At 38.0% G+C, this 23,082-nt stretch overlaps 2 protein-coding genes across 3 annotated transcripts in view; one reads left to right on the forward strand and one right to left on the reverse strand.

The window, feature by feature from the left end:
• The window catches only part of LOC118434665, a 37,158-nt gene that overhangs the window by 12,686 nt on the left and 1,390 nt on the right, over positions 1-23,082 (reverse strand). The gene's annotated exons all lie outside the window — the stretch shown is intronic.
• LOC110844341 (leucine-rich repeat-containing protein 15) lies at positions 409-23,007 on the forward strand. 2 transcript variants are annotated; one of them, XM_022090520.2, is made up of 9 exons: positions 409-755; positions 13,358-13,866; positions 14,179-14,473; positions 15,053-15,189; positions 15,246-15,398; positions 15,719-15,899; positions 15,965-16,104; positions 17,293-17,441; positions 20,070-23,007. In XM_022090520.2, the coding sequence occupies exons 2-9, from the start codon at positions 13,566-13,568 to the stop codon at positions 20,190-20,192; spliced, it is 1,479 nt and encodes a 492-aa protein (XP_021946212.1). In that variant the 5' UTR covers positions 409-755; positions 13,358-13,565; the 3' UTR covers positions 20,193-23,007. The 2 variants fall into 2 exon arrangements, with proteins under 2 accessions (XP_021946212.1, XP_021946211.1); XM_022090519.2 differs by lacking the exon at positions 409-755 and having other exon boundaries at positions 12,560-13,866.

Here is a 23,082-nt window from a genome sequence, read left to right on the forward strand (position 1 = left end):
AGGTGGCAAATTTGGGTAGCGACACCCTTTAATGTATTTTTGCATCGCGTCAACTATACTTTTTCCTCCACATTTTAGAATTGCATCAACCGGACAAAATGCTGACCAAGTCGTCGTCATCTTCCTAACACCCCAAAATTTCGTCCCCAACTTTCCCCCTGCTTATACATTCGCGTCCTGCAAAGGGAACCCTGTCCGCCGAGGGAATGATGTGGATTTAGTTGGAATAGCGAAACCCAGCCAGCCAGCCAGCCTTTTCTGATGACTGGTTGCTTCAGCGAAAAGTGAGGAGACGGAGAAAGGCGAGAAAGGAGGAGCGCTTGCGTTCCCACCAGGAAAATATGTGGACTGACTTTCTCTCTCGCTGCCTCCCAGTGAGTTGTGCATGGAAGTACGTAGCCTGGTCTCCAGTGCATATGCAGTGGTGGTTGGTGCGGGTATTATTGCCTCCGTGCTTGCTTCCTTTCTCGTATAAAGACCAGAACTGGGGCAAGCTTCGATCTCAGATCTGTCCGAGTAGTAGTTAGCCACTGACTATGGCTACTGCTGCTGCCTCCACTTTCACCCTCTGCTAAATCATAGAAAGTCGTCTTCTTTATCATCACATCGCAAAACTCGTCTCAAAAAAACTCTGTTGTTTCCCCACGCTTACAAATTACTTACTCAGTTCTTCTACAGATTTCTCTGCGGGATAAAAAAAAAATTCTTGGGAAAAAATTGCTCTCTATTTTTTTGGAGGGGAAAAAATCGTGTCGGTAAGTCATTACTGGTTTCCTCTTGGTGCATATGTACGTGTGTATTTTCTTAATTGCGTGATTTGTCGGGTGGAGTGGAGTGAGATAAGGGGAAAAATTGATTGGTGCATAGTTTTGCTTCTCATACATAAGTTTTTTTTTCTTGGTGGGAGAGAAGTAAAAAATAGAAATACAGCTTTCATCACCACTTTTTTATGGGTAAAAAAATGGATAAGGTAATTTTCCTTATCCCGTCCGTTTACATGACGTGTACAAATTGAGATAACTGGCATGTTGTTGGACGATGTACTTGGGCTTGTCGGACTAATTATGTACATATGTCAAAGTCGCATTTATCAACGGGCAGGTACATAAATACATAATAGTTGTATGTACATAATTATGTATGCATTCGTGTCCTCAGAAAAATGTGTCCGAATAAATTGTCCATAATTAGCACAGTTTACGTCGCATTGTATTGACTCATGTGACTTTGTAGTTCGATATGAGGGCATAATTTATATAGGTCACAAAAATTGACATCCAATACTTTTTTCTGACTTTCTCTCCTTAAACTGTTGCTTCTTCTTCTTTTTGAGGATACATTAAACGCACTTCCTTTTTTTACTTTCGTGTCTGCACGAAGGCCATGAATTTAGTGGGAATAAAGGGAAAATGTAAGTTGGGTAGTTGATAATTTTAGGAAAAAAGAAAAATGTGCATTTTGGTACGTGCATTTTTTTCTAAAATTTTCTAGATTATGACGTTTTAATTTAAAATCTGGATAAATTTCTTAAATAACTCATTCTATACGTTTTGTGTCCTTATTTGCTGCTGCCCAACTACGTGACACTAATTTTAGTAAAAAAGAAACATGCATTTTGGCACTCTCATTTTTTGAAATTTTCAAAACTGGGCGATTTAATTGAAAATCCTGCTAAATTTCTTATGTAACTCATTCCGTACGTTCCGTGCCTACGTGACACCTTATTTACGCCGAATCTCACATAAATAGACAAACCACACAAATAAATAATACAACACGGATTGAGCAATCCCTCCCTCATTCATACGAAACAATGAACCATACATTTATTTCTGTCCCTTCTCCTGACTGATGAATTGTATCGGTGGACATGACATGACATGGATGGATGGACTTGGTCCCTAATTTTAGAAATTTTTCCCCCCTAAAAAAACTTTAGGAAACTTGTCAGCTTTAATCGCCAATTAAATTAATTTCTATCCATCGGGTAGAAATAGGTTCGTAATTACGTGGGTGTGCCGGGAGCCCGTCGTTTGTGAAGAAGTTAACGCTAATGCCCACCCATTAGTGGCTCCCTCACGTACACAGATATCAATTATTTTGACCTATCTATTTATTTATAATGGCAGTAACGAGATATGTACAGCAGATTGAAAATAGTTGAGCTTATCTTTAGCTCGTTGTGTTTTTTCGTGTACTTATTAGTTCCTGAAATAGCATTTGTAAATAAATATGTAATCGTATGCCGCCGCTGTTTTGAACATAATTTATCCAATTTTGTCACTTGCCAAGATTTTCCTTTCATAAATATTATCCTACACAACTGACAAAATTTCCAACAAAAAAATATTTACAAATTGGTATAAAACTTTTACAATATGGTAATGTTACACTAAACTTTCTAGTCGTCGTCTTTTATTTATGTACAAATTTAGAAAAAAATTGAAACTTTTTCTCTAAATTTTCGAGTAAAAATGTCCAAATCTTTGTAAAGTCCAAATCTTTCCGACAGTTTCTTGCGTGGGATTTATTAAGTTATCGACATCCACGCTGTGAAATTTGCATCACATTTTAATTAAAATAGTTGACGCGTCAAGAGTTCTCCTTCTCGTTATGCAATAGCTCCCATTTCATTTCGTAGTCAAATTGCGAAAACGACTCCAACACAGAAAAGCGACTAGCAAAGTATCATTTCGAGCAGTTTTGTGCATATCCATAAAAGTCAGGTGTACGTACGTACCTACGTATGCAAAAGGTAACATCACCATGCTCGTTTTTTACCTTGTTTCTCTCCTTGTAAGAAATGTAACTCATCCCCTCGGGGAATGTTCCTTTTCACTTTTCAAAAACAAAATTAACAGGAGACAAGAGGGAAAGTCATGTATATTTAAAAGCGGAAAATGTAGTAGGAAATGTATTACCTTCGAGTAAAAGTAATGCAATAAAAGTGTTGCAATGCATCACGTCACGTCATCGCCTTGATCGTCGTCGTCGTCGTCGTCGTGTGTAGTTTCCCTTTGGTGCGAGTGCTACTACGAAATATGTACACGGCTTGTCTGTCAGCTTGTCTTTTAAGAGATTGGAAAGTTTCTTAAATAGTTAGTGCCAGGGTTTCGGAGAAAGTGGGTTATTTTGTAAAAAAAATAAATTTAGAACAAATTTAAATAAAGATATCTTTATGTTTTTGATAGTAATTCGAGCTGTGAAAAGCCATGCGCAAATTGCCGCACTAAAAATGTAGCGTTTTGTATAGTGCTCGAAATTGTAGGGTTTCCATACCTCGTTTGATTTTATGTTGTCCTATTCATATTTTTTATAAGAGAAAAAAAATCTACAGAAAAGGTTACGTAACAAATCAAGTCAGAAAAGTCATTAAACGATCGCGAACGGCAGATTTCGCAATAATAAACACAACCCGAGTCAAAATTTGAACGGCTTTCGTGCAGAAATTTGGCCCAGTTTTCAGCAGAAAAATTGTATGTAGATCGATTTGTTAAGAATTACTCACATACAGTTCTGCAGAATAAAACTGATAGAAGTTTTCGGTATAAAAATTTTCATAAATTTCAAAATTTAAAATTTCAAAATTTTCATATAAAAAATATACATGATACAAGATGCATCGAGATTTTGTCACTGAATTCGACAGTGATTTCTACTCTGCAAATTTCCTGAGTGGAGTCGGAAATTAGCCTTAAACGTGCTACCGCCACTGATCAGGCTGTCTCTATTATGTAATTAGCATTCCTTCCACCCCATACGCAAAATATATATACATGTGTAACAAATCGTTAAATTGTGACCAATTAGTACACACACATTTTCTTACCGCAAGAAAATACAAAACCCTAGTGGAAAAGCACCCTTTCTTCCGAGCACATACCTATGCCTTCGTAGTACTACTACCCAAAGTATTTGGGTCCATATGCACACACTCATAACGTAACGTATCGGTAATAGGACAAGATTTCGAGGACGCCTTTGAAGTGTGTGTGTAGCCTTCATCCATCCATCCATATCCATCCATCAATACGTACGTACTTTGAGCACGGGGAACTCCTGCTCACGGTCGGGATTTCTTTAGACACAACTTGAAAGAAATGTTTCCAGAGTTGTTGTTTCCCCATTTGAAGCACCACCACCACCGCGGAGCAAGCACTTTTTAATGCAATGTGTGTGTGTGTGACAGTTAAGTGAAAGCAGCAACCCACGCTAAAAGACGGGAACCCACGCTGCACACATACGTACATAGTCATCAGTTTCACCTTGGTACATAAATACGGATAAATAAATATGCCAACATTGTGTGAGTAGATAAATTCGGACGGAAATTGGGGTTTGTGTGTGATATAAATAAATACATAAATACTTTTTTTGGTAGATTTGGCGAATTTTAAGATTGGCATGCGTAGGTGTGGAATGATTTCATACGTTATGAAATTGTTAAGTGGTGGCGTGATGAAACATGAAATTTTTTACATACACACGAAATCCAGCAGATTTAATAAAATTAGATATATATAATTTGCATACTTTTTTGACGAATTTGAAGATTTGCAAGTGCGAAATTTCATAATTTCATGTGAAGTTAACTTGTAGCGTCGTTAAAAACGACATTTTTACATACACACAAAATCCAGCAGATTTAAAAAAATCAGAAATAAACAATTACATACTTTTTTCTAAATTTGGCGAATTCTAAGATTTGCAAGTGCGCAGTTTCCTAACTTGATATGAAGTTAACTAGTAGCGCCATTAAAAATGAAGACTTTTATATACATATACACGAAATCTATCAGATTTCTAAGGAATCGGAAGTTTTCCTTTATCAACTCATCAGTTTCCGAACCCTGTCCTTCCTAATTCGGCACGAACACATTCTTCCTACGCGGAATCCGTACTTTATTTTATCTGACATTTTGATTCCTTCCCATTTTATTCGTCTTGATCGTGACTTGATCACTTTTTTCTCACACTTTTTCTCCTTCTTCCAGATCACCCAGCGATTTCTTTTACTCTATTTTTTAATCCAAAGTTTCCACAATGTCGAATAGTAACCATCAAGAAACTTTTATCGCTAATAATTTGACATCTTTCTCTCTCGAAAAGTCGTAATCTGATCCAAATTAGGGGACAAGTTTCCGCACAAATTACTCACTCTGACATAAGAAATTGACTCAAAGAACGTGGTCAAGTTTCCTTTATCATTAGATTCCCAATTGTTTAACAAAGTTTCCCATTATAATCGCGTCATCTGAGATTACAGATAATCAGCCGAATCAAGTGCGACTTTTGCCACGCACGAATTGTACATGTGTAAAACAGCATGTTCTTTTTTTGGAAGAAAAATCTACACTTTTTTTTGCCCCATCTTATACCCAACGTTTCGTTTCTATTTCGTAATCGGTGTAGAAATAACAGAGAAAAAGTAATCTTTGGCTTTCACAAAAGTCCAGTCCAGCCAAGAATATTGCGACCATTGTCAACTTCTCGAGAAGAGAAGTCGAGTCAAGATTTTTTCTTCTCTATTATTCTTATCATTTTCCTTCTTTCCAGGAAAAAGTCTGGGAGAGAAAGTTTGCTCGTGGTGAAAGTAGAGCTCGAGGCACGTTTTCATCTTCAAACCACCCCCTCAACTTGAGACTGTGTACATTGCCCAGTGTGGAAGGAAATTGCTCTTCAAGAAATATTGAAAATGGCTTCAAAATTATTATTAGCTGGCTGACTAAGCATTTCATCCGTGTGGGTTGTGATCCGGCGAAATATTTGACGTTATGAAATTTATTTTATACATGACGACCTTCGTGCCGCGGTCGCCCAAGTGGTGTGCACAGTAATGTGTACAGTAATTGGAATTATTATTCATTCATTGACCGAGTTGAGTCCACCTCCACCCGATCAATTTCAACTCATTTTATGTCCCACAGTTTCTCTTTCCGTCACACTAAAATGTAGTTATGAAATGAAATTGTGTACTAAAGTGGAGTGTAGATTAAAGCAGTTCATTCCATGGTAGTTATCACTGGCCGCGGAAACGTGGGGACAGAGGGGGCAATGTCCCCACGGTTATTCGACATTCCCATCCATCTGTTCGTGTTATATAAATCCATCTGTCCCCTATCCTACAATGTTAGTGCCCTAGATCTTCCGCGGCCACTACAAAATAATCGTCTCTTGGGTAGTTTGTTTTTTACCCCAAAATTTTCATTTAGCTCCTGAAGATATGAGTTGAATGTGGGCTCCTTGAATCTGCACTTGACTTTAATCAACCCATTTGAAATACGCGACATGAAATAATAATTAAGTATCTACGGCGTCATGCAGCAGAATAATGACCACAATCCCGAGTAAAAATTTCCTGCAGAATTTTGTCCCGATTTTCTGCAAAAAAAGACCTTATGGAGAGCGACTTATGCAGGAAACTATTGCATAATTATCGGTTCTGCAGAATAAAACGCATAGAAATTTTCTGCACTATTATGCAAAAGAAATATGCAGAATCCAGGTTTTGTCGATTACTGCAGAATTCGACACAGTGATTTCTACTGGAGAACATTCGTCCTGCACGACCCCCTCTACATAATTAACTAACTAACTAACCACCGGAAGAATATCTGCATGTATCCCGTTACAATTCGCATTTATACTTCGTAGCGCGAGTAATTAACGTGTTTGCCTTACTTTCATCCAGTTTTGTGGTTTGTCACGAGGCAGGCGAACGAGAGTGAGATGGATGACGGATAAAGTAAAATAAACCCCACGAACGAAAGTGTATGCTTTCCTCGACGGAGAGATTGCATGATTTCGCTCCTGCTAAATAAACAGCGCTCAGCCCACCGCTCGGGTTAAAATCTAATTATGAAAACATTACTTTTTAAGGGAAATGTTGGAAAAGTCAAATATTTACGTGGGTGCATACAAATATGGATACATATGTATCAAAAGCCTGGAAAATAAGGACACGCACAAATGCCACTGTGTCAACCAAAATTTTTTAGGAAAACTTGCAAACATGCGAAAAAAGTAATTATTACAAGCCGGATATTTATTTGTGAAAATGTTTACGAAAAAATATTTATTTTCTGGGATTTTTATATCCAAATATTTTTTAAAAATTTGGAATATTAGACATGTCAGAAATATGATTAAACCATTTTCAAATATTTTTGTAAAACCAGGGAAAACTATTTTTGTAATGCACAAACCTTGATTTTTTATCTAGATCTTCCAGACATAAGTTTGAAATTTGAATAAAAAAGTCATGAAAATAAATAATTGTAAACTTGGTAAAGTATGTAAAATTGGTAAAGTTCTGGTAAAGTTATGTATATTTTTTATACATACTAAACAAATATCTACCTCGGGAGAAACCGTAGGTAGATTTTTTTCCAAGCCTTTCATCAACAAATCTAGATTTAAGATTTAATTTCCTAAGTGGATTTTACACTGGAGAAAGTATGACATTGTTTCTCCCCAAATTGAATTAATGTACGAAATAAACTCTGCACTCACCCCGGAGTGGAAATAAACATTTCAAGTGACGACGACGACGACGACGACGAGATAATAAATGACGAGAAAGTTGAAACTTATTAATTTAAAGGAGGAGAAAGTAAGAGAAAGAGATTCTTATATTCCACTCGAATCTGTCCAGAGTGAGTTTCTTACTTAACTCACTTATTTATTCGAGTCACAGAAATAGAAATACTGCAAAATGCGACGACGAAAACCCACTCAAAAACGTTATATTTATCTATCGGAAAGTTACACAATTTCATGACACGTTAATTTCCTTAAATTAAGTAGAAAATTCTATATTTCCGTGGGAAGAAATACACGCGTTGTATCCGTGCAAAAATAGGACATTGCTTTGACCCTGTAGCCCACATCTTTTGTGCACGGCCCACCCTCCAGAGCGAGTTCTGCGAGTCTGCTGGGTCTGATTATGTCCAGGAGCGAAGGGTCGTCCGACACGATGCAGATTGTGGAGAATATGTAAGAAAACCAAGTTCTGAACTTTCACTTTTTGCTTACATAATAAATCGTGAGTTGAAACAGTGTTTCGACCATCTCAAGTTTCAAGCAGTTCATTCCAAGTGTGTAATTCGTCTCAGGGGGTGAAATGAGACACTCTCAGTCGACCACCTAGGTCCCATCCCAAAAACCACCCGTGCTCAGACTTTCTCCCAGTTTTTCTTCCTGTTTCACCCACTTTTTCGAAACACTGGAGTCCATCACGTCCGAAAAGAGAGAGAGACCAGCCGACCAAGCAATCATGTCCACTCTTGAAGCCTATAAAACTCTTGAAAAGTTGAAAAGTAAGGAAGAAGAAGGAAAATTAAATTCGAGATGGTAAACCGGACAGAAAATGCGGGCCAATTTGCTCTCCTCGTTCCTTCGTACCACAATTCTGCCTACTTACTCGAACAACTGGCATGGAAGGCTAGTCAATCGTTCACTTGGTGAGTGGAGTTATTACTCCACTAATCCATCAGCTTTGCCCTAGTGCCACTTTACTTTCACTCAAATATCCTCCCGTCATGGGAACATGCACTGGACGCATAAAGATAAATCTGCAATATGGATTGAATTCGAATTCAATATATTTTGTTGGGTGGGTCGTGCAGAAAGATTTTTATCCCGGTTTGTTTGGTGCTTGATTTTTGCACTTTTGCACTCCACATTTCTTGCAGGGCAAAAAATTGCAAGAAATTTATACGCGACTCTTCTTTTTATTGCATTTAATTGTAGAGATTTTCCGCATATTTCTTGCACTTTTACACATTTCTTGCACCACAAGAAATTGCAAAAAATACGCGCCCTTTGTCCACACGGATTGTTCTCTAGACGGCGCTTATGTTTTGCATTATTACCACTCGTGCAAGAAATATGCCTGCAAAAAAAACACAATTTCTTGCACTTTTACCCTACGATTTTCAGTTTTTTACCCTACGTGTGATGACCTCTCCAACAGGTAAGGCTTGACATGGGGTCAGAGTCGATAACAGGTTTTATGGACGGGGCTGAGTACGTAGGTGGTTGTGCTGGTGTGGACCTGGCCGTCATGAATGAGTAAAAGAAAGCTGAGCTCAGCCTGGCTTATCTGAACGGGTGTGCAGTGCAGTTCCTCTCTGTCTGCCAATCCAATCTAGACAAGTTTCAGTACACCTTTGGTTGTAACTGTGGCGTAATTCGAACTTCCACATGGGTCCACTCCACACATACAATTTATATAAGTTAGTTAGTCAGCCTGGTTTTGGTTTTTCGGAACAGTGTGCACAGGGAATTGGAGGAAACAAAGTTGTGACACCTTCCCATGATCAATAAAGGACTGCATTTAATGACGCAGTTGTAGATGGGCCTACTTATTTCGTTGCTTAGCAACCCTTACGGACTAGGATTTTATCAAATTTCTAATTTCAATTTGAAGCTGTGCTATGAATTTGATTCGTATCAGTCAAGTTGTGAAAATGCGACAGTAAATATTTCTATTAGCTATGTAAATATTTCTGTACACAGCTTTCGAACGAGGAGGTGCTAAACTCAGAAGAATAAAGTGTTCAATCTGCAAGGATAACTGACCAACTAAATCATGCAAATTTCAATTACAAAGGTCACAAATGTCGTAAATCACAGCTTGCGTATAAAGTGAATTTTAACACCAATCTTGACCCCTCACACTTTCACTTTGTACAGCTCACAAAACCAAAATAACCAGAAAAACGATACCTATTTTTTAATAAACTTGGATTATATCTTCTCCTTCATAAAATTGTATCGTCGACCTTGCGGACCTGCTTTAAAAAAATCAATCATTCAGAACTACTACTCGTGAAACGAAATTGCACTTTTTTCGCAAAATGGTATAAAAAAGGTGCAAGAAACGATATGAATGTACGAAGGAAAAGTTTGTTCACATTTTTACTATCAGTTTATATTTGTTTGTTAAGTCGTAACCATAAATTTATACGATTTCTTCCCAAGAAGAAAGTAAGTTTAGTGTTCACTTTCACTTTCAAGGGAAACTTGGGCAAGAAAGTTTTTAACTTTGGAAAATTATTCCACAGTGAAAATGATGTTTTCGGATTTATTTTCCGGCCTGGGAACCCCAGACATTAATTAAAATACATCACGGCCTGAATAAACGGCAGGGTTTCCCAGTTAAATAAATCGTAAAGGTCAATTTATGTATTATTCGTCTCCCCAAAAGTATTTTTCGGATCGATGATGCAACAAGAAAGCATGAAAATCTTAACAAATCAGTGAAAACTATCTCACACCAAGATTTCAAGAATTTCACTCTGGGGCAATTCACGTTAACTCGTAAAATCGGTGCGTTTTGTAAAATAATTTTACAAAGTTTCACAAAATAACGAGACACCCTTGATCTGAGTAAGTTTACCAAAATTTGGAAGCTAATTTTCCTATGAAATATTTGTAAGATTTTGCAAAAGTTTTGAAGTTTGCAGACTTTGAGGATTTTTCAATGTTATCAAGGCCTTATTTATTTGGAACCCTGCCCTCCTCATGGAAATGTTATATTAAGGACTCTGCAAAAATTTGAAGTGGAGTGCAGGGGTCAAGGGGTCATCCTATCCTTCCCGTGTTAATTATAACATGGGGTATATACATTTAGGCCATGCACCACGAGGGGGGGGGAGCAGGGGTTAAATTCTCCAAAAATCGATCAGACTAGAAAGTATCGAATTCTGCAGTAGTCTACAATAGCTTAATGGATAGTGTATTTTGCATGATTTTTATTATTATATAATCCTGCCAAATTTCTATGCGTGTTATTCCGCAGAACCGTATGTGCATAATTCTGTAATGAAAAATTTCTCTGCATAAAACGGGACCAAATTTCCACTCGGGCATGCTTTATGTACGAGCCCCTAAACACATATTCATAATTATCTTCGTACACACAGCCACTTATCATTTACCCAACTTCCGGTTAGGTTTCCTTCCTCTCATAAATTTCCATAATTTCCAAAACCTACATACACAGCTAAATACAAACAAGTAGGTTGGTTTGGGTGAACGCATTCTCGGAGCGAATTTCTGGTGTAATTTGGCTGCCCATGTATGTGCCCTGGCACTTTAGCAAACATGTCATGAAATTATTAAGCTCGTACCGTTGCTTGTCCAACCTGGCATATTTACGAGCTTACTTTCACCCCGAATATATACACACTTTTGGTCCCACTACAGACCAATAAATTAGGATTTTCCCACATATTTTGAAAGAAATAAATGAATTTTTTCAGTCAAAAAAGAACTCCAAATTTCCAGCGAAATCGTAAAAAAAATTTGCTCAACCGTACATAATTCTTATTATGAGGAGGGAGAAAGTTCTCCACAAAATTACTTTATTTACACAAGTTTATCCAGGGGAGAGCTTGCTTGCATGACCAGTTTGTTCTGCTTAGTGTCACCGGGCGTGCATAAAGGATGTCGCGGATTCACTAGTGAGCTATATATTTTTGGGAAAGCAAGGTAGCAATTTTCCTGTTAATACGTAACATCGTTAGTCTGACTTTGCTTTCTTTTTCTACTTGCCAAAAAGTTTTAATGGGGCCGTCGTGTCGTTATGTTATCCAGCTGGATACGATCTCTCTCTCTCTCTGTTAAATATGATGAAGAATGAGCTAAACTAATCAAACTGTCACCAACAGGTGGATAAAAGCAAGTGCAGGTTTTCTGTCAGTGGCGGCGGAACCGGAAGGGGACATTGTTCCCCCAGAAATTCAGAAATGTTAATAAGCCCCTCCTTTTCCTATCTTGGAATGCTAATGTCCCCATATGCCCCCCCGACTTCCGCCACCACTGTTTTCAGCCCTGAAAAACAAAACAGTTTCGAGTTAAGTGAAATATGTTCGTGTAGCTAAATACGTACGTCATGTGCACATTTTTACTAAAAAGTGGAGCGATTTTCATTTACATCTTCGTCGTTTCAATTAGTCGAATAATTTCTCTCTGAATCAGATTGAAATTTAGGTCATAATAAAATGCGTTTTTACCGTTTTAATCTGGTAGCTTTGCTAATTATCAATTTCAATTACTACATAAACAGCGACTCTCTCTTTCTCATGTAACGATCCGATATATATTTACATAAAATGGTATAAATGATCTTAAAACAGTTAGCTAACTAAATGTCAGGTTCACGGAGATGAGTGGACATAAATGTGAATACGTAGCTGACGAATAGTGTTATTTTTTGAGAGTGAATCAGTGGATGAAAGTATAACGAATGAATAATATTGCATATTAATGCATATTAGTTGCACGTTGATTATAATATGCAGTTTGATCTTTACAACATTAAACTTGCCAATATAACGACCTCAAACTCGTCACTTTTTACGAGTTCTAACCAATAACCATCCACACCACAATGTCGCGTGTGGATACATATCTACTTGAACTTCAGATGCAAATCCATATGTTCTAGTTTATAAGTAGAGATAGACATTACTTATTAATCAGTTATTGGTATAAATAGCAGACAAGAATGCATGCAAAGATCAGTCTTGGGTTCTCTCTCTATTGAATAAACACACTCTTAAAAGAAGGTGCACCAGTTGTTGGAGTTGTCTATGTATGCTGCTGTGATATTGAAACTATAAGACCCGATTTTTGTAGCGTGCCACTCAAGATCTCATCTCCTCCTCTTTTATCAGTCATTACTTGCTGAGCTGGGGTTATCAAGGGTTATCTTTACTTTCGCAAACTCCGCCCCTACTACAGGGTAAATCTGTAGTAATAATATTTTCACACAACCACAAAAACACACCATAAACAAGAACTGAGGAGAAGATTTAAGTCTCGAGAGCACCGTATCACGGCCGATTTACGTAACAAGAAAAGCCATTCACGTCTTGTCAATCCCGTAACGTAACGCGAGACCACTTTCTCCTCCGCAGAGAGAGGGGACACTAGCGATTAATTATTCACGAGTACGTAGGGGAAGTAAGCCCTCGTGGAGGTTGGAATCGTGAAAAAATACGTGAAAATGCGGGTTGAACTGCAAATATCGACCAATTTTACGAAAAATTTCATCCAAATTGGGGACAAAATTCCACCAAAAATAATTTACTCTGGAGAAAATACGATATAAGCTTATCTTAAAAATTATACATCCTTACTAAATTTTAGTGACAATCTTCATCCAAAAATAAATTTCGCACAAAATAGTGTAGAAAAATCCAACCTAAATAATGTATTTTGGAGAAAACGCCTCCATATTTTTAGCCCAAGTTCTATTTGTGTTGTTTCCCCTTGGACGAAATTTCTGGTTGTTTCCCACAAGAAACCAGCGTCTTATTTACTCTTCCACTTTGTATTATTGTTGAAGGTGGTGGATGAGAAGGAGAGAAAGCGAGGAAGGAACCCAGTCGAGTCGACCAGTCGGGGAAGGAATGTAGAGGAGAGAAAGCTGGTAAAATAGTTAGTTGGCTGTCGTGTGAAGAATCGCGGACATCGGACACGAATTCGTGGAGAGCGAGCGGTGGAGAGCAAGGAAGTCTCCCAGATCGAATGGGATTATTAGCGGGTGCAGGATAATGATTACCATGACGATGACGATGTGTAAAGGGAGACCCGGGTGGTGGGCTGTGGGCCTCCTCGTCCTGACCATCCTGTCCACCACGACCTGGGCGAGAAACATTTGTCCAGCCTCCAACGCCCGGTTGACGTGTCAATGTTCCGTCAAGAGCAAGGGTTTGGTCCTCATTTGCGACAAGGGCAGCATGGAGGACGTCAAGGAGAATATGCGCATCTTTAAGGAGTACCCATCCACCGTGATTCAGTACTTGACCCTCAGGCAGATCAATATGCCCAGGATTCCGGACTACGTCTTTATGGGTGAGGAGAAAGTGGCATAATTTATTTAGGGCGACGAGAGAATTTATAACTTGGGAATTTGCACCTATGTAGGAAATTTATGCCTTTGTTAATTGTGCATGCGATTTATTATGCCATTCTGACGCCATAGTCTGATGCTATTTTCGTCCAGTTTGCGAAAAAAATTCGCACCCCGAATTTTGATTGGCTAGCATAATTAGAAGGGCATACATTTCAGAAATATGTGACGGTTTTTCGCACAGTTTTAATGTCTGATACATTTCGCAAAAATGACGGTGTGACCTTTAATCTCAAATCTCCCCGATCTTGCAGGTCTCGACATTCGGCACTTGATCGTGTCGAACACGAACCTGGCGGTGCTGGAGGAACACTCCGTGACGGCACTGGCGACCAAGTTGGAGATCCTGGAACTGTCGCAAAACTGGATTCACGACATCCCCACGAAGGCGATCAAGCACTTGGGGAACACGCGTCTCCTCACGCTGAACCACAACAACATCACGGCCCTCGCGGCAGGCGCGTTCGAAGGGATGCACACCCTGGAGAGACTCGCCCTCTATGCCAACTCCATCGCCAGGATTGATTCCAATGCCTTTCGTGGCCTGGAGTAAGTCCGGTTCGAAGAAGCAGAGTCCAATTAGTGTCCTGCTTTCTCTTTGCTTTGTAAATAATCCAATTAGACGAGCACCACGAGTCTGCTTTACGAGTCACGTCTGGTCTTTGTCAAGGTGTTGCTTCGGGGTGTTCATTTACTCTGCAGGGGAGATTGTGCAAGGGGGTTGGCTTGCAGGCTTATTTGCGCCACGGGTTAAATTTTAAATGTGTCGTTTTAAGGAGAAAAAGTGGAGATTTTTGGGGTTAAAAATGAATAAGTTAGACATGGTCAATTTACTCCATGATTTTTGCGTCATTTTTTGCAATGCTTTCTCCCTTAAGATTTAACCCAGATGGAAAAATTAGTACAAATTAGGGACAGATTTTTCTTATGTGCGTAATTGATTTTTTTTGTTTATCCGTTAAAATTTTGCCCTGATATAAAAATTGATACGAGTTTGGGACAGATTTTTCTTATGTACGTGACAATTTTTTGCAATGCTTTCTCCCTAAAAATTTTGCCCCGATAGAAATACGAATTTTCGACAGATTTTTCTACAAGATTTATATATTTCTTCTTCTCAATGTGCAGAAAATTGACCTATCTGAACTTGGGCAACAACCACTTGACACGTGTCCCGATCGCATCGATAGCCAAATTGCCAAACCTTGTGAGCCTCGAACTTCAAGAAAACAGGATTCAATCCATTTCAGAAAATGATTTCGCAGGTATTAATTAAAAAACTAATTTCGCGAGAGCAACTTGACAATTCTGGATTTTGAAGGGTTGCCAAACTTGGATAGTCTCAAACTGGGTCACAACCAGATCACTGTGCTGGGTCCGACCGTTTTCAAAAATCTCCCCAGAATGAGCGCCTTGGAATTGGAGTATAACGGAATCAAGAAGGTGGATGTGACGGCTTTTAACGGATTGGAAGGTAATTCAGCTATACATATTTCCGGGACAGGAAATCTACGAGAAGCTGCTAAAATCATGTCCATTTTGCCCTCACTCGAGCAGTCTCAAGTGCGTTTTTCCCACTTTTTACCACCCACCAAAACTAGATGGGAAAAAGTGTCTTTTTATCATATTTCACCACGTTTTGGTTGGCTTTTATCACCGTCTTTTCTCCATTTTTCCCACGGTTAAAACCACTTTTTTCCATTTGTCCCACCTTATAAACACTTTGCTCGTGGAGAAAAATGCGTTTTTGACGGGAAAACGAAACCCGACATGTCACTTTGTTTTACTCCACAGAGAAATTGGAATGGCTGAAAATGGGTCACAACCACGTGAACGAGATCCCAACGGAGGCTTTGAAGGGGATGCACCGCCTCCGCGAGTTTGACTTCAAGGCCAACGACATCTCGGAAATCAAGGAGGATGCCTTCGACGGGTTTGGACGCACGTTGAAATTTCTCTACCTTCAAGACAATAGGTAACGCACATAAAAATGGTGCTTGCACATAATTGACATGCATATTTTTAATCCTCATTGCACAGGATAAGCTCCCTGCCCATGGCCATCTTTGGAGAAATGCACTCCCTCGAGTTCATCTCCCTCGCCAACAATTCTCTCCGCCATTTGGTGCGAGATGTGTTTCAACCAATCATGGAAAACATTCAGGTCATCGATGTTCACGGTGAGGGGCGCTTTTCCCACTTTTTTACAAAGTTTACAATCGAGCAGTATTTCAGATCAAATGTCTCGTTTGTTTAGAAAATTAAATAGGTTCAAAATTTCAAAAAGTTTAGTCCAACAACAATTTTGATCACTTTGAAAATCGAAATTATTTACATTGCAAAGACTATCCAGATTGAAAATTGTGAAATTTTTATAAAAAATACCCAGCTACTTGAAACCTTTAATTTGTCATAAAACAAACCTTGGAATGTTAACGTGGGCAAAATTAGGCAGCTTTTTAAGGCGTAAAACTCGTTTAGTTTTGAAAATTTCTCAATTTCGCTTTCTACCCGAAGTAAAACTTTTTGAAAATCCTAATGCATAAATCATGAACGATACGAATCGAGAACAAAGTATTGTTCTCTCTGCTTTCTGGGAACCCCGAGGGCAATACATAATCCTGCCTCGCTCCCTCATTTGTCACCAATATTTTACACACATGTGAGAAGGACAATCATATCGTGTCATGTCATCTTGAGTGACACTGCAATTCCGCACAGCGTAGTCGATACTTTGGTAACGGGCGGAACGATACGATACGAAGCGTGGGTATTTATTGAGATCGATTTGTTCGTCTGTCTCATGGTAACTTTTGAACGAATGATTTTTTTAAGTTCCGCTGTGGAATATCGACATCTAATTTTAAAAGAAAGTGAGAGTCTGTTAATGATCTTGTAGGTCAAAAGGTCACGACGCCACGGTCACGACGCCACGGTCACGACGCCAACGGTCAAAAGTGTCAAATTTTTTTATTTGACCGTTTTAGACGTAGTTTGTGGCGGGAATTTCACAAATTACCATTGTTTCGACACACCTGTAAACGAGGTCAAATATCGAAACGTCAAAAATGTCAAATTTTCCAAGCAAATGATCCACCTCGAGTTTACGCACTCTGTTTCCGCGAGTTTATTATCTCCGTTTCTCGGCTTTGTTATTCCACGTCGTTCCTCCTTTCGAGGAGACAAATTCGAAAACAAAGACCAACCTTTATCTTATTTTGTGGAAGAGAAAGCCGATTTTCGGCCGAGGATGGAATAGAATGGAGATTTATTTATTTTAGGACTTTTGAGATGATTGGATTTGCCGTGTTTTATTTCGTAAGGAGGAGGCGACGAGTAAATAATTTCAGGTTTCATTGTCAATTCAGAGAACCACTTGTCCTGCGACTGCGAGCTCTTGTGGTACAAGCAGTGGCTGATCAAGTCCATGTCCACCAATCACGAGAAGGTGAGGGAAATCGTGCTCAAGACCATGTGCTGGACCACGTCCCCAAAACACCAGTACAGCGTCACCAAAGTAAGGACGACATATAAATATATATCTATTCGCTTGCGCAATTTCTGTTGGTCTTGTATTTCTTAAGAAATTCGTATTGTTTTTGCCCGATTTTTAAGAAATTTCAATCTTACACATTACTTCAAAATTCACATTTTTCACACTATTTTTTCCTATATATCCTACCAGGGTTCCTATAATTCATTTTCTATCCTAGTATTTAGCTAAGTTCGAAATTTCCCAAAATATTATAAATTTAAATTTAAATCTCCAGGAATGTTGATACTTATGCTTGTGAACAGTTGCTGTCAAGCGTGAATCAAAATTGAACCGTAAAATTCTCGTAAATAATTACATAAAATTTTAATTTATCTGTTTCTCCAAAAACTTCAAAGCACTTGACATGGGCGACTCGAAAAGTGGATTTCGGCTGAATTTCCAACCTTGAATTTCACTTTCTCTCCTCCCCTTCAGAGATTGTTTTCTCTTTTATTCTCATTTATTTATTACATGTTCGAGATCCATCTGGTCCGCCACCAGTTGAGGAAACTCAGAACAGCGAATGTCTGAGTGGTGTGGAGAAGCAATGCAATACAAAAATTTTATTGCACCTTGTCCCCCATTTCCAGGCACCCAAGGAGCGAGTTTAATGTGCCCATGAACTCGTTTCCTCCCTCAATCCAGTAATTTATGTGGCCACTACGACTACTGTACTTTCTCTCGAAAACTGGGTCTCCCCAAATCGCTCTTGTTGTGCTGTCCAAACCAAAATGCGGATTGCTGACACCAAGGATAACTTTTAAGTGGCAGGCAGGCAACCTCGGGGTGTGACCCTCGCACGAGCTATGGAAAACCGTGCCATACTGTGCGAAATGTCGGCACTTTTTTTTTGCTAATTCGAATTGCGAACTGGTTGAGGTTAAACTTTTTGAAAAGTATAGATTTTTTTGTGAGAAATTGGGACAAAATTTCAATTTTAAGATCGATTGCGATTTTTGATGGGCTGAACCCGATTTTTGCATACAAAGTTTACGGAGATTTGTGTGATTCTAAATCTGCATAATGACGCTCATATGTAATTACTATTTTTTAAAACGAGGAAAATTTCCTTCCCTGTGAAGCCTGCATGTTTTATTTTTAATTTTAATTTTGATACTAACAAGTTGCAGCTGAAGTAGTGACTTTTCCTCACATTTTTTTAGCAGTTATATGTACTTTCACCCCATATAAATTTCCCTCGACTCCTATAAACAATGCAGAGCGACATATGCGTCCCCCCTTTCCTCTCGTGTCACACAAGCGACCGTATAGTTTCGATAAAATCGATTTCAATCTAAAATCTAGCAGGTAACAGGTTAGATTTTTTCTTGGAAGGAAATTTACTCCAGTAGAAAAGAGAGAGACTTTAATAGAAGCGAAGGACAAGACGGAGTCCTTGCTGTGTAAAAAAAATCTCGTTATTAAGGTTACATAAGATGAGGATTTGATGTGGCATAGATTCTTAATCTCACTCTGCCCCTGTTCAATATGTTTGAATGCAAATTTCTAAAATAGCATCAATTTCATGAGTTTTGCGATAAATGAAATTTTTTCTACTTTAATGTTCAAAACTATCGATTTGAAACCAATTGCTAATTCATTTACCATTTCTTCGAAATAAATTTTCTCAAAAATGAATTTACTATTTTTTCAAATAGATGGTTTTGTAGTACCAAAATTGACTTAAACTGGAAAATTCCATTTTTTGTAAGACTCGTGAAATTGATGTCATGTTAGAACTTTCCACGTAAAGATATTGAGGTAGAGTGAGATTACAAATCTATGACGGCGTTATTCCACCTTAAGGAAATAGGTAATCTTTCTCTTTTTGATCGCTATATCGGATCTTGTAACTAGTTGCAACATATCAGCGAGCACCAGAGGAACGGATCTTTGGCACATGTACGAAATCGTGGCATTTCGACTTCCAGGGGGCGAAATGGGACTCTCCGAGGTCACCAATTCCCCACCTAATTGACAAGTCCTCAGACTCAAATTGAAATGTATGTCGTGTTCTATACAGGAAAAATCAAGCACGAATAAATCTGACAGACTACATATTCTCGAATTCCCATTTTGCACACCATTCTTTTCTAACTACGTTCAACGTTATTGAAAAAATCTCAAACTAACACAGCACAAAATGTGCGACACGAAAAACCTGTAGAGTTTTCCAACCTTGAATACGCACCAGTTTTCTCCTCCCCTGCAGAGATTATTTTCTACTTCTACTACATGAAATCTTAGCTGCTTACTTCCGGGGGGACGATACGGGGTGAAATTGGACTCATCCAGGTCACCAATTCCCCATCTAATTGTCCGTCTCAAATTGAAATGAATGTCGTGCTCTAAAAAAATCAGGGCACGAAACGACACGAATAAATCTGACCGCCTAAATTATGCATGCGTTTGCTTTTCCCCCATTTCGCCCACACGTAGAAAAATGTGTATCGGAAACCCTGCTCGGAAATAGATAATTATTTTTTGCGGAGAAGACGGATTACGGCTTAACTCTTCTTCTTTTAAAGCGGCTTAAATAAATGTAATCACGACCAAAACCTGTAACCAACGGTTCTTTTAATCATGCCATTTTTGTGTCTCTCTTTCCAGGCACCGATTGAAAAGGGATGTCGCTCCACATCCAGGGCGGCTAGTTTGTCGACATTTATTGAGCTCTTTTACTGCCCTGTGGCCCTCGCGATGCTCAATGTCCACCACAATTTCAACAATTGAAGCTATTTGGAGCATTTTTTATTTCTTACTTTTCGTCTCATTTTTTCCATCAACCAAACTGAACGGACACGTGGATGAAGTAATTCGTAAGACGAGAACGTATAGAAATTTGTTTGGGGACAAAATTTGTCTAAAATAGATTGACTTTTGAGGCTAAAATCAGGTTAAAATCGATCAAATCCAACCGACTCGTTATTAAACAAGTTAATAATTCACACGGTTTAAATTACACATGAAATTGAACGTGTCACGAAATCATGTTCGCGAAAAGGGATGACAGTTCCTTTCTCTGTGAAGAAACGTTATATTGATTGAAAACTATCCAATCAGATTGGGAAGGTATCATTAAAACTGGAAATTATTGAAAATTGAGTTCCCCTAAAATTAAAAGATTTTAAGAAAGAGATGAGAAAATCAATTGCATATCAGCAGAAATATAATGATTCTTGTGCAGAAAATACATACATAATGGTTTAAAAAAGAAGCATAAATATTTACTTACTCGAACAGAAATATGTATTTACATAAGTAAACTTGTGGCTTTTACGATATCACAAAAGTTTTAGCTGTTTGAAGTGAAAGTAAAACAAGCAGCTTTTCTCTGAGCTACGTTCGTTACGTAAATAAATTCATGTCGAGAGAAAGTTGAACAAATCGACGACTCAGATTTTCTGGTGGAGCAGAATCGTAGTAGTGTTTTAATGTAGATTTGACTTAATATAAAATTTAGCCTAGGCTTTGTATAGAACATAAATTGCACTACACACACATAAAAACTCGACGGATAGATTTATCTATTTACATAAATGAGGAGGGAGGATGACGAAAAAATGAGACATAAATTGCAACTGATTGAAGACCTTTCTCCTAATTTTCTCCTACTCCAATTTCTTTCTGGCTTTACGAAGTTTCGACTTTCTTTCAGTGTCGGATTATTAAAAAGCTCGAAAAGATATTTTCTGTGGATGCATATTTTATTAAGAAATGAAAATGCGTCATTTGGTAATCTGCTGACGGAAGTGGAACTTTTTCTAGAAGCGACTTAGATAACAACTGTCTGTACGTTTTGGTAGATCAATTTTTTATCCATCTCACACCTTGAAGAAGAAACAACACCACAAATTGCGAGCTGTATGAAAAATTTGTTAAAATCAGAAAGTGACATTCGGTTAGCAACAGATTTACAATTTGAAGACGTCTCCAAAATTTAATTATTTGACGCTTTGATTAATTCAGGGAATAAAATTGATTCGAGAATTTAGGCAAAAAAATTAATCCTGGGGGAAAATGTCCCCAGTGAAAATTGGGGCTTTTTAACATCTGTGGACAAGGACTAATTCAAAATTCAACCCATAAGTCCCCTCCTCCCCCGTGGTTAGTTGAGCATGATTCCTGCACCATCCATACAGACACTCCTTGCGGATAATGTAATTAATTAATAACCCTTCCAAAATGTAACGTCCAATTAAATTCCTTCTGTCCATCATCTAATCCTAATCCAATCTACGGCACGACGTGACACTACTCCTCTCGCCAATATTTAGCACTTTTCGATTTAATATATTTACGGAAAGATAACGAGGGCAGAATATTTAACATCTCGGAAAAAAACGTTAATAACAGGTCAGGTTTTAAGGCAGGCTTACAATTAGGCTATAATTTTTATAATGCGTCTTTCTTCTAATTATTCAATCCACACAGTTATGTATGCAAATTCCATTAATCAATTATGCATAAATTTCTGATTGCGGCGTGAAATCTTAACATATTTTGAAGTGGAAAGCTTAGTTTTAAAGGAATCAATAGGAAAATCGCATTATTTTTACCCCCAAAAAATTATTTTTGTCAAAATCGGTCGAAATCGTGTCAAATTTTTAGTAACTATTTTCTTTGTCAATGATTAATGCTATTTTTGCCCTGTTCAAGTTTTTCTTCTACGATCCAGAGAACTTTCTGCATGCTGAAATCTAATTAAAATCTCAAAGTTAAAGACAAGTAAAACTAACTAACTGTTGTATGTACTACTAATCTTAATCACACACATACATATTGCACACACCACTACTAAACTAACTAATCCGTCAGCCTGCAGTAAAAAAAAGTATGATATAGAATTACTATAAATCACAAAAAAATTTAAAAACAATATGAAAAAAAATCGTACAAAAATACATCCACGCCGACACAGTGTAAGATAAAAAAATATATAATTGGTAAATAAATGGTTTCAAAATGGGGTGGGATCCATCAGGTCATAGGTCAATAATTTTGAATTTACGGCTACATTTACACCAAGGAAAAATGTAAACAATCCACCTTCCCCGTTCGCCTAGCACCCTTTCTCCAATGGATTTCTCTATTTTTATACTGACAAAAATGGGCGTATTCTTAAGGTCGTTGTCGCAGGGGGGGTGCTACGCGAACGTCAATGCGAAGGGTTCGTCGTGACCACCACGTAAATAAATCAGCCGAGAAAAACAATGTGATTGGGTCACAAATCAGGAAAATTTGAAAAACGGGTAAAAAATATGTGGGGAAAATTTTAAGGTGCGAGAAGAACAGAGTTGAAATGGAATTTTTCCCGAGCCACCACCACCACCAGACCTCCTTCTTTACGATGATAAGTAAATATTGACCATGTGAAGTGAATCATATCATTAATGTACCTCTCTTATCGTATAGTAAATTAATTAATTAATTAATTACTTAATTAAATTATTATGTATGTATATTGTCAAGTCAAGTCAATCTTATTGTAGATAATTAATTAATGTAATTGAGTATGTGTAATATTAAAAACGACAAAAATTCTGAACATGTTGTGTTGATTTTAATTTGCATAATTGTCATGCCGCGTGTGACGCTCATGGATTCGCGAGTATAAGAGTTT

This window comes from Folsomia candida, unplaced genomic scaffold (assembly GCF_002217175.1).
Source record: "Folsomia candida strain VU population unplaced genomic scaffold, ASM221717v1 Fcan01_Sc002, whole genome shotgun sequence".
In the NCBI taxonomy this organism is placed as follows: Eukaryota; Metazoa; Arthropoda; class Collembola; order Entomobryomorpha; family Isotomidae; genus Folsomia; species Folsomia candida.